General features: G+C 39.9%; 1 protein-coding gene across 2 annotated transcripts in view; it reads right to left on the minus strand.

Annotated features, from left to right (window-relative positions):
- Nucleotides 1-12,125, minus strand: part of msh3 (mutS homolog 3 (E. coli)) — a 53,907-nt gene that overhangs the window by 40,920 nt on the left and 862 nt on the right. For both annotated transcript variants that reach the window (XM_080895159.1, XM_080895158.1), the window contains exons 3-11: nucleotides 11,742-12,025; nucleotides 11,442-11,651; nucleotides 11,148-11,264; nucleotides 10,927-11,044; nucleotides 10,689-10,828; nucleotides 10,102-10,268; nucleotides 1,607-1,716; nucleotides 1,325-1,439; nucleotides 680-764 (exon numbers count right to left, since the gene is read on the minus strand). In XM_080895159.1, the coding sequence (XP_080751285.1) occupies nucleotides 680-764; nucleotides 1,325-1,439; nucleotides 1,607-1,716; nucleotides 10,102-10,268; nucleotides 10,689-10,828; nucleotides 10,927-11,044; nucleotides 11,148-11,264; nucleotides 11,442-11,651; nucleotides 11,742-12,025 (1,346 nt within the window). The remainder of the gene's footprint in view (nucleotides 1-679; nucleotides 765-1,324; nucleotides 1,440-1,606; nucleotides 1,717-10,101; nucleotides 10,269-10,688; nucleotides 10,829-10,926; nucleotides 11,045-11,147; nucleotides 11,265-11,441; nucleotides 11,652-11,741; nucleotides 12,026-12,125) is intronic.

Genomic DNA, 12,125 nt, shown 5'->3' on the forward strand with positions numbered 1-12,125 from the left:
ATAGGTCAGTGCTGGTCATGTCCATGGAGGGACACAGACTTCTACAGGTTAAGCAATGGTATCCTAACAGCCATTAAGTTTCAGTATGAAATCCTTGGCCCCATTGTCAGACTTTATGTTGGTGCAGTAGGTCCCGGGTTAAATCCTGGGGCCTTACAACACCCTGCCTCATGTGCTGAGACTATGCTGGCAGTTCCTACAGCTCCTTTTTGAGCAGTGTATTGTTATTCAATAGCTATAGCAGTGGTGTTGAGGCTTGGTTGTGAGTCAAACTTGCACAGCAGACATAACAACTACAGACTGATTTAAATGGAGCGTCAAAGCAAAAGACACACAAGTTTCAAATTTTGACTTTGCCTGGTGTAATGATAGCCAATTGCAATGCGATTACTAAGCTAACAATGTAAAGGTTTGATCAAAACATTTTAAAATATACTACCAACAACATTGCTTTGAAAGGGAAACGTTTACACGCTGTGTAATGCTGATGGCCAATGCGATTCAAATAGCTGAACCTGCCAGACGAAAATCTGGTGCAGATGTTTCCGTTTACCGATTACTACACACCAGAGGACTATACTGTACGGTGCAGTGCAAACCATTTATCATAGAGACAGCCATCACCCTTTGTTATGTTTAATCAGTGGTGAAGACTTCCAGCTCAGATGTGAATATTTACCTGATTGTTGAGTATTTCTAGATTTCGGAGAGTGCCAGCGCTCAGAGTCATAATCTCCGACTCGCAGGTCAGACGCCGGAAGGAGCTGCAGGAAGTACAAACTCATATAAAAATATAGCATGATGACATTTTGTTTCTATTACAGGGATTAAAGTAATACAAGATATTATTTTCCCTTTCCTGGCGTATAAACACTGGTGTTCACATCAAATGTAAAATAAGATTTAAAATAAAACAATACTGTCATTCTTTTTGTTACACGTAACCTGTTAATCCCTAGGAAATGCCAGAACCAGGGAAGGAAATAACAATCATTTTCAGTATAGATTAATGTATCGATTGATCTTTCAGTATCTATCTGAAATGTCAAAGAACAGAACCAAAAAAAATATCCACAACACGTTCCCAGATTCTACAGTGACATATCCAAATATCTTGTCTTGATTGGTCGAAAGTCGAAGAAAAGAACCAAAGCTGGCAAAATGGAAGCCAACGAATGTTAGCTTAAGAATTTTTGCTTTAAAACTACAAAAAACTATTGATAACAGAATTTTAAAACCTGAAAATTATATTTTTGTCTGCTCAGTGGAAACAATGGATGAATACAGTCGCAGGCTATGTTGCTGAATGTTTGTTTTCATGTACCTTTCACTTCTAAGAACTCGCTCCAAGTTGAATTCTTGAAGGTACTGGATGAGCGGCCCCAGACAGCTGATCACTGGGCTCTCCAGGGACGCGACGCTCGACAGAGAGCGAGAGCCTGGAGGACACACACATAAAAACATGCAACATCAACACACAGCCATGAGTCATGAGCCCACTCCTCAGACACATCTACTGTGCTCTCAATGACAGGATGTGAGTAACTGAGGCGATCATAGTGTAACAGGAAAAATAAAAGCATTGCAGTGACACAAGCATACACACCTTTCGCCTGGATGTGACAGTAGAACGAGGTGACTGTGTTCATTGCCGAGGCAAACTCAAACTCAGCGCTGTCCCTCCTCTCTACTCTGACTCTGTCGTCAGCCTGAGCGCTGAAGGAAAACAATCACAAACTTTATTTATTTATAACAACACAACAGCATTAATATCAGAGATTAGTGACTGTACAGATACAGAGATAAAGAATATATACAATACTGTGTGCAACAGTCTTGAACTACTATTATTTAACATTTCTCTTAAGAAATGAGAAACACGGGCAGTGATTTATTGATACAGGTACAAACATAAATGGAAACACAGTACACAAAGTCTAAACAATTATGAGGTTGAAATTCAATATTTGGTATGAACCCCCTTTATTCTTCAACATAGCCTGAGCTCTCTAAGGCAAGCTTGCGTGTAATTTCTTTAAGCAGTCTTCAGGAATCGTTCTCCAAGCTTCTCAAAGGAGATTCAAAGCTTTTCTTTGGATGCTAGCTGCCCTTTGTTTTGCTCTATTTTGAGATAATCACTGTTTACTAATGAAGTAGAACTCTGGGGAGGCCAATCCCAGACTGATACTGTTCAATTGTGTGTTTTTCTGTCCATATATGTCAACAATTTTGACAAGATTCCCAGCACTACTGGTTGAAATGCATCCCTAAACCACACCTCCACCGTGTTTTACAGTTTGCTGCAGACACTAATTGTTACATGTCTCTCTTTGCCATCTCTGTGCATATCGATGAAGATTTGGGTTCATAAGACCTGTTGCAGTAGTTGTAAGTCCAGTCCTTCTATAATTTGGCATAGCTCAGCCTTTTCTCCCTAATTCCCTTCTTTAAGAATGGCTCCTTAACAGCCATTGAGCCCATTTATGATGACGATTCCAGTCAATAGTAGATGGATCAGCTGAAGGGTCAAAAAGGTTCTTCGGTATATTGTTATGCGTAGGCACAACTGTTTCATCCATCGAGTTTGGTGACTTTAATTTTTGCTTTTGAGTCATTAGTTGGTGTTAAGTGGCTGAACAATCAAGAAAAACATTCCCTGAAAATGGTCAACTTCAAGAACTAATTTGAAAATGAGAGAAAGTCAAGTCCAAAGAAAAACTTTGAAAGCCCTTCAGAGAGGCTGGAGAACTATAGCTCAAGACCACTTTAATAAATTATAAGAAAGTCTGGCTCTTTGGAAAAGTATAAAGAAATACAAGGAGGCTCAAGACTTCAAGAACATCTTCCTCTGAGAGAAAAACATTCACATAGCTGGACTGCATGTTCCAGCCATCCTTTTGTTTAACTAGAGTCTATACACAGAAATGCAAACCTCAGTCACACACACCTGAACACATTTTCACTGCATTTCCTCGATGCAAAACGGAGATCCGTCGGAGGATCTCCGTTTTGCTATATTCACTCTTTTGGCACTGCTGCTTTCAAGGACTCTGTTACTTTGTCTGCACAGTTGTTGCCAGGGCAACCAAGGCAAACACGTGGCTCTGGACTAATGCCCACACATACACACACACACACACACACACACTTACTTACTTCATCATATTTCACTTCAGCTACTGTTTGGACTGGGAGTAAGAATTATGTAAAATGATCAATAGACGACATAATGTACAACTCACAGCCTTAACCTTTTTTTTTTTTTTTAAATCAAAAAATATTTTGAGATTTACAAGAAAAGCGACAACTGCAGGTATCGATTCGGATGAGAGTGCAGCGTTGCATCTCTGCAGAATCCCTAACAGGACCCACCAAGGTGAAGATGGGTTGTAGGAAACTAAAGAAACAAACAACTGGGGGTTTGACTTCTTCATAACTCGTCTCGACTCAGCTGATATCTAAATTACAGAGAGCTTTGATTGGATCGGATTTCATTTCATCTAAACAATAGAAAGAGTCTGCAGCCAGCACAGCAGCTCTTATCATTTTGAACTAAACAAAGGATGTCAAATATACAGCCTGAAGGTGCCAGTAGAGTCTGCTGCATGGGCTCAAATGAAAATGTGTGCAGATAAAGATGGCTGTATTTATAAGTTTTGTGTCCCAAGTTGTAAAGAATAAATCTGCTAAAGAGTGGTTGTCCAAACTGGTAATTTCATAAGCATTATTGCCAGTTCTTATGGGTAAAGTCATTAACTATGTGTGTTACCACATCTGAACAAGAGTGTTAAAGCTAAAAGCCATACAAACAGAGCAGTTTCTTTCATTTACAACAGCAACTTTTCTTTGTAACAATAAAAGTCTGAGTGAATATGGAAAACAATGATATATTACCGAAACTGCACTTTTTATCTTAAAATATGTTAGGCTGTTAACATATATTTGTGGATGAATCCATAAATATGACCATTTTCATAATGTATCTCTTGGATGTGGTGCACGAATTAAAATAGGCTTGATACCCCTATGCCAAAAGTGTAAATAATAACGTTCTGAGGTTGATATATAGTTGAAAAAACGTCAACATTCTATTATTTTTAAACCAGGTCAACAACGTAAAAAACTCATTTACTAAACTAGTTAACATTTTGATGTGGTTATAGTGCAAAAGAAAAGGTCAGAAAATCATCGAAGTGATTATGATTCATTATCTGAGGGACTATGAATATCTGTGTGTCATACAGAGACTGTATATAAAAGATGGGCATAACAACTGAAACATTAGCAGCTGGCTAGCAGCAAACCCTGTTGATTGAGATCATAGCTAAAACACGTCAGGAAAGTGTCAACATAGGGCACAAGAAACTAAACTGTTAACTATTCAACTGGAGAAGTCACTCCCTGCTGGCCATTAGAAAGAATTGAGGTGTAAAGCACTTCCACATTGGCTACACTCTTTAGATCTGGTAACTTTGTTTAGATTTAGTCTACTGGTGTATTAACAATGCACAGTTGTTGAGGAATTTAACTCAAAAACACCAAAAATCAAGTTTATGGGCTCCTGGCTAAAAGGTTAACAGATCATCAGAGTCTTTAGGACTGATCTTCTGGGGTGTGAAAGATTATATTAGGGTTTCATCATAAAATATCCAATAATCCTGAAATATTCCAGGTCAAAATTACACTGCTGTTTGTAGAGCCACTAGTGTAGACAAATTATACTGTAGGTACCATCAGCTCACAGAAAACCCTGTTTATGTACTGTACGAGAAAAAAAATGCTACTTTTGATACTGGGACTACAACTTGCACAGTATTGTGTAAGCAGCATATAATAGCAGCAGATGGTAAATGGACACTTCTCAAGCACACCCCACTGGCAGCATAAGGGGCAGCCTGGGGTTTAGCATCTTTCCTAAAGACACTTCACGCAGACAAAAAGAGTTAGGGTTTGAAATCCCAACTCTGACACTACGGAGGAAAACCTAACAAAGTCATCAAAACCATCCTGACACCACAGCAAAAAAACTGGTAAAATATGCCTTGTGGTAATGCCAAGTTTGCAGTGATGGTGAAAAATCAATGAAAATCAGAAAAGCAGAAGGTTACAACCAACAGATCAGAGGTTAAAATGCATAGCATGCAGATTAAAGTTTTCAGATTAGTATCTTATTAGAGATGGCACGATACCACTTTTTTATGTCCGATACCGATATCATAAATTTGGATATCTGCCGATACCGATATGAATCCGATATAGTGTGTTTTTTAATCAATAAAACTTTTGATATCTTGCTGCATTTTGTATAAGTTCATACTCAAGTTTAAATAAACAACAATACTAAAGCTATTCTGTTATACCTGTATGTAAAAAATACACTGCACCCAAAATATTTCATAGTAATAGCAATACTGATCAGTCTAATAAACTTAAACCTGCACCATCCTCCCTATTCTGGTATTTTAAAGAGTACTTAGAAGAAATATTAAGCAACCAAACTAATAGGGTTGCAAACTCCCAGCAAAAAAAAAATAGGGAACCACCCCCACCCTATGATACTTAATCGACGTAATCAACTTTAATTTGATGCAGTGTGAAAAAAAATGCACAGAAATAAATAATTTTTGGCTTGGCCTCACCTATGGCCACGAGCTGTGGGTAGTGACCGAAAGAACGAGATCGCGGATACAAGCGGCAGAAATGAGCTTCCTCCGAAGGGTGGCTGGCCTCTCCCTTAGAGATAGGGTGAGAAGTTCGGCCATCCGGGAGGGGCTCAGAGTAGAGCAGCTGCTGCTCCACATCGAAAGGAGCCAGCTGAGGTGGTTCGGGCATCTGACAAGGATGCCCCCTGGGCGCCTCCTGGGCGAGGTGTTCCAGGCATGTCCCACCGGGAGGAGGCCCCGGGGCAGACCCAGGACACGCTGGAGAGATTATATCTCTCGGCTTGCCTGGGAACGCCTTGGTATTCCCCCGGATAAGCTGGAGGAGGTGGCTGGGGAGAGGGAGGTCTGGGCCTCTTTGCTTAGGCTGCTGCCCCCGCGACCCGGCCCCGGACAAAGCGGATGAAAATGGATGGATGGATAAATTATTTTTCAAGAATAATTAAATAGATTCAACATCTTTCTTCTACAGAACTGCAGACTGCACAGATCGTACCTTCCCAAAGGAAAAAGTACTATAGCTTACTAGGGTATATTAGACTTAACAGTTACTCTATGCAGTAATGGACTTCTATACATTTTACATAAGATTAAAACTTTGGATGTACGATTCAGATAATTATTTATTAAAAGCTACACATTTTAAATGATAATAAGAAAGAAAAGTATGTCTTTGTGCCCCCTTTTCCCCGTTCATGCCCTATTGGCCCCCCTGGCTAAACTTTGCTAGATCCGCCCCTGCACAGTTACCAGCCGTCAGCTACATAGAAAAAGATCCTGGTGTAGAAAGTAATGTTAAATAAAAAATCTAACAACAGCTTATCAAGCTTAAACGTTCTGCTGTTGTTCAGCCGCTGGTTTCCTCTTTCTGGTGCAAAGTGATCCAAAAACAAAGAAGAGAGACGGACTCGCCACAGAAAAGCCGATCAGCTGATCATTAATCAGTTTCATGATTGCAGTAGCAGCAGGAGAGGGAGGGAGAGAGAAGAGGCAGTCGCTCCATATAATAGTTGTTAAGCTTAATGCGGGAATGCTTTACAAACATTCAGAGATGAACTTACACACTTGCTTTACTTCTCTCTGGGATAACTTCCTCGGAGATAAAATGCCAGTTTGGTACCCAGGCTACAAATTTTGTGAGGTGCTTTTTTGATATTTAATGGATCGGATTACATTTCTTATTTCTCTCCGATATCCGAGCCAGTGATTTACGTCAGTATCGGACCGATACGTAATATCGGATCGGTACATCTCTAGAATCTATTACTGCAAAGTGAATCCAAAGCTCTGAGAGCAGCCACTGAAATGGACATACACACTTTTAAAAATGCACAGTGTACGTCTGCTTGTTTGGACCCCTTCTAAAACATGACTGTGATCTTACCAGCAGCCAAGCACTTAAACTTAAAATCTTTCAAATAGTGAGAACATTTATGCTCGTCTGACATTGAGCATTTTAGCCGCTTCAATCAGCGTCACTGCTCTGATCCAGACTCATGACTCATGACTTTAGGCTCTGCGTGAATAAAGCAAGCTAATACTTCACCTAGCTACAACCAACCTCAAAGGGACTCATTATCAGCTGCTCTATAGACACAAATCCTGTTGCCAGGGGTTCCATCTCATCAGCCCACCCCAGAGACACACACTGTCACCAAGAAAACCCAGTTAAACTTGCTCACCAGTGTGGGCCTTGCCTTAGTATTTTACTGTATTTACTGTAACCGCAACATGATATAATCAAAATATCAATTATGCATTTATGTATAATTATTCTGGTCTAATGAATTTAACTGAGACAATTAACTGCAAAGAAGAATATACTGGAGAACTTGTCAAAAGCAAAGCTGTGATGGGCTGAGAAGTATTGATAGTGAAGAAAAATGCATTAAATGAAATAAATCTGTCTTATCTTAACAGACAAAGCTGCACTCTACTTTTATGTCATAAGTTGAAAATTGAGAAGAGCCTTGTCTCTGATAAACACACTGCCAGACAGCAGAGCTGTTCAAACACAATAATTGAATTGGCCTTTACAGGCCCGTCTCACTATAATCACTCAACATGGACATCTGAAAAAAGGAAGCCAAGAGAAATAGAGAGAAATTAATACAGATTAACTAAATTGTCTAGAATTAAATTCAAGCTGAGGGTGGTGAAAAAGGAAGGAAAATTGTCTCTAGCATTATAAAAGAGTAGGTAATGAGAAATCTGCCCAGCCAAGGAGTCAGACAAAAGAAAGTAGCAGAAATTTCTCCCATTTATCCAATCATCCTCTGCTAATCTAATCCACTCCACTCCCTCCCACTATCTCGTTTCATTTTCACAGCATAATGCAATCACAAGCTCCCTCCAGAGGATCTCCTCCCCACTGGTGTGAACATGCTGGCTCCAGACTGTCAGCAAAGAGGAGTCGAATGGCAGCACAATGGGAGGCAACAGGTTGATGGATTACATTTAGCTCAGCGTCACCGTTGCTGCTTGTGCTGTTGGTCTGCCAATTAATAAAAGGACAAATGTACTCAGTTTTCCTTTTTTTGTTCTTGTGATTCATACAAGAGCCTGCAGACAATAAATTAAGGCTTTCAAGAGAAGCTCAAGACCTTCAAGACATTCTGATGCTCCTTATGAGCTAATCGCTGGAATAATCGAACCTGATGCTGTTAACTTTTCTGAGGCTAACTTGCGTCTTCATCTGTTTCAAGTTGGTCTTTATGTGTCTATAAGAGTATTTTTCTACTAAATTCTGGTGGATGAAAAGTCCAAATTGTGTTGATCTCACAAGAAGCCAACCTACCAATGAGAAAAGGGAAAACTGTAAAGCACTTGTTTAAACTGATTACAACCATCAAAGCCTCATGTTAGTTATACACACACAAAAAATCCATTAAAAAACACATTATGAAACTTGATCTTTTAAACGACTGAACTGGAGGAAGAACTTTAAATATGTGTAGGCAGGTGTAGGGCTGCTCAATTAATCGAATTTTAATCACGATTACGATCTGGGCTTTCAACGATCATTAAAAATGACTGAGCCGATTATTAGCCCCTCCCTAATTTATCCGCGACACCTTAAAGGCCGGTCCGTGAAAATATTGTCGGGCATAAACTGGTCCGTGGCGCAAAAAAGGTTGGAGACCGCTGATTAAGAGGACCCGAGGGAAGCTCGGAAAGCTAAGCAGAAGTTATTTGGAGAGTGACTGCTGTTGGTTGAAAAGAGTTTAAAAAAAAACAAAAACTTCAGTGGTGTTGCACACTATTTTATATTATTTTTTTAAAGTCATTGTTAACCCTTTAAAGCCGGTCAGAGCAGCACGCTCCGTTTTGCGTAACTATTTTTAAATCCCTGTAGAACCTGAACCGTGTAAGCTAGCGCAATAATTTGTTTTGCATATGAAACTGGAGGAGTTGTACTTACATCTGATGCCATCAGCTTGTCCTCGGTCACGGTTTCGTTCCACATATAGCTTTGCAAAAACTGCATAAAAAGCGCTTGCAGGAACAAAAGCATAATATTCCAGAAACACGCTTTGCCGTTCCTATCAGCTGTTCGTAACACTTCCCACAGTGAAATGATGCACATGCTGTTTTCTTTGCAAATTTGCATCATAGGATTGTTTTTTGTTTTTCCTGCAGTATATAAAAATTGCTGTATCTCCAAAATAAAACTATGAAGACACTCAAAATAAATTTCCTGTTGTTGTAAACTATTTTTTGCAACTTTATTGTATTTAAAGTTTTGAGGGATAAACCTCTTAAACTTCTCCAAGTAGAAATATATGTAAAAAAACAAAAGCAATTTTCAATTTTTTTTGTAGTTTATTGCACTTTTTTGCAATTTATGTAATTACTATGCACTTAATGCATACATATTATTAAAATATGGGCTATAACAGTTGTATTGAAAATGGCACTACAGCATGTAAAAAAAATAATATAAGCTCTGGTGGACTTGGTTCTATAGTAGGTCTTAAAGGGTTAAATAAACATCGTCAAATAATCGTGATCTCAATTTCAGTGAAAATAATCGTGATTATCATTTTTGCCATAATCGAGCAGCCCTAGGCAGGTGTGTAACTGCTGTCTTTTTCTTTTAATAAAACTAGTGATATAAAATGACCATTTATTGGGACATATGATGTCTATGATCTTTTAAAATACAGAAGGCTCGGCTGGATCCTGTTTATCCCTGCAGTGAAATCCAGAGTGCTGAGAACCAAGCCGACATTGATTTCCTCATCCAGACTGAGCCTGAGGAGTTTCAAATAAAACAACCGTCTGCCTGCCCGGGGAAACCTAAACCTAATTCTGCAGAATGAAATACACCAAACTCACAAACAGATACAGCTTTGTAAACACATACATAAGCTCAGCGCTTCAGCACGTTTTAGTAATATATTGGTATATATTGCCCTCTAGTGTCTTCCCAGCATATTACCTTGCATTCGTAATGCTGTGCAGGAGTCTCTCGGTTTGCTCTGAGAGGTCGGAGGGCACCAGGATTTCGACAGGATTGATTTTAAGGACACGGCATTCCAGCTCAGAGCGAGAGGGACCGTCAGGAAAACAGTCCAGAAGCACGTCGCCGGTGCTGGGCTGAACTGCCTGCAGACACAAACACATGCTGTGAATCAGATGATGTCAAAGATGTGCAGCTACAGCTCCAAGTTGACAGTTATACACTGTATAAACTGAAAAATGGCAAAGCATGTTCAAATTTTATTAAAGTAACTTTTTGTCTTAAGTGAGCTATTAATCAAGATTTAATTTCTTTACAATTTCTTCTTCACTACACGTGAGTGTGTGGTGTTATTACACTATCAGCATGCAAAGAAACTGAACAGTGAACATTAAATTATTTTAAAATAATACACAACAGTCCCCTAATATGTGTTGAACAAAAAGCCAAGGGGTAACCCTACTTTTAAATTAAATTTTTGATTTTCATCTCTTATACACAGAATAACTGAAGAACAATCAGCCTAATGGCCAGGCCTGATTTATGGATTGACTTATGAAACTCACCACAAGGCCTACAGTGAGCTGCTTCTTCAGTTTGTCCCAATTCTCACTAATACAAAGCAGGAAACTGTCGGGAGGGTCCGACACAACATCATCACAGCCCCCCTCCTCCACATCCCCGAGTCTGCAGACCGGATTTACATCTTTTTTAAAAAACTGTCAAGGAAACTGTTTCAAACAAAGAGTGACAATAAAAAGTTGTTTGAGAACACATGCACACATTCATCATCTATAAGGATACCCTCTCCCACCAAAGTGGACTTGGTGTACAGGGCGCTGAGCTGACGAGTGAACAGAGTATTTCTGTTGGCCCCTGACGCTTTGATCGCAGATGTTTCTGTCTGTTTAACCACTCCAACCTATAAATTAAAACAAACAAATAAAAACGCCAGCAGAGCATGAGCCTAAACAGCTTGCAATTAGTAAACAGTAATCATATAAAGTCAAAGATAAACCAGAAACCTTGTGTCCGTGAGACACCAGCCGTCTGACATGAACAAACAGGCGGTGTGTGGGGATGCTGCACGTCATGAAGTTATGATCCAGATGACAGACGATGTTCAGCTCCTTTGCAGCAATCTGTTCACAAACAAAACGTCCTTCAGCGATCAGTGAAACACAAATCAGGTGCAGAGAGCCACTGTGTTGAAAGAAGAGAATCATCTAAAACATAAGATATGTCTTTTATATTTTATACAGTTTAAATTTAAACTCCCTCTAAATGCATCACTAACACATCTGCTTTTTAGTTCTCACCTCTGCATCCTCTCCAAAGAACCTGTACTTGTAACCACACTCCACAGCCAACAAAGCATCCTTATGCTGCTGTTTCAGCTGGATCACCTGCTGCTCAAGGGGGGTGAAAATGCTCTTTGAACGCCTGGAGGAGGTGCTACAGTCCAATGGAGGACCCAGCTCTGCACATTTTCCTCCTCCTGTCTTGGCAAACTGAGAGAAGTGAACTCCCTGCAGAAATAAAAATACATCAAATCTGTTACGATGTAAAAAGTCACACTTGCTTTTTCAGTGTTATCAGGTACTTTACTTTTTGCATACCTGTTTTGCAGCAGCCAACCCCAGATCTGCCTTTTCTTTATCATCCTCCTCTTCACCTTCATGCTCCCTTTCTGCATGCTGCAGTCTGTGTGTAGTTTCAGGTTGACCTGTAGCACAACGAGGAGACCAATCACTGCTTTCCTGACCTGCATCAGCCATCTCTGTTTCTTCCCGGGTGATGCTGCTGACGACACTGGGCTCAGCCCCGCAGGTGAAGCCTTTCAGCTTCTCCAATGTGGAGGAGCACAGGCTGCCTGCTTTTCGGCTCAGCGTCAGCTTTGTGTCTGAAGAGAGAAGACAAGTACTACAGTCACATCAACAACAACTTCACTTTTTACCCCTCAGCTGTAAGAGGCTGGATTTGTGAATGGATTTGTGAATGCA

Source organism: Rhamphochromis sp. 'chilingali' (genome assembly GCF_963969265.1).
Source record: "Rhamphochromis sp. 'chilingali' genome assembly, chromosome: 10".
NCBI lineage: Eukaryota > Metazoa > Chordata > Actinopteri > Cichliformes > Cichlidae > Rhamphochromis > Rhamphochromis sp. 'chilingali'.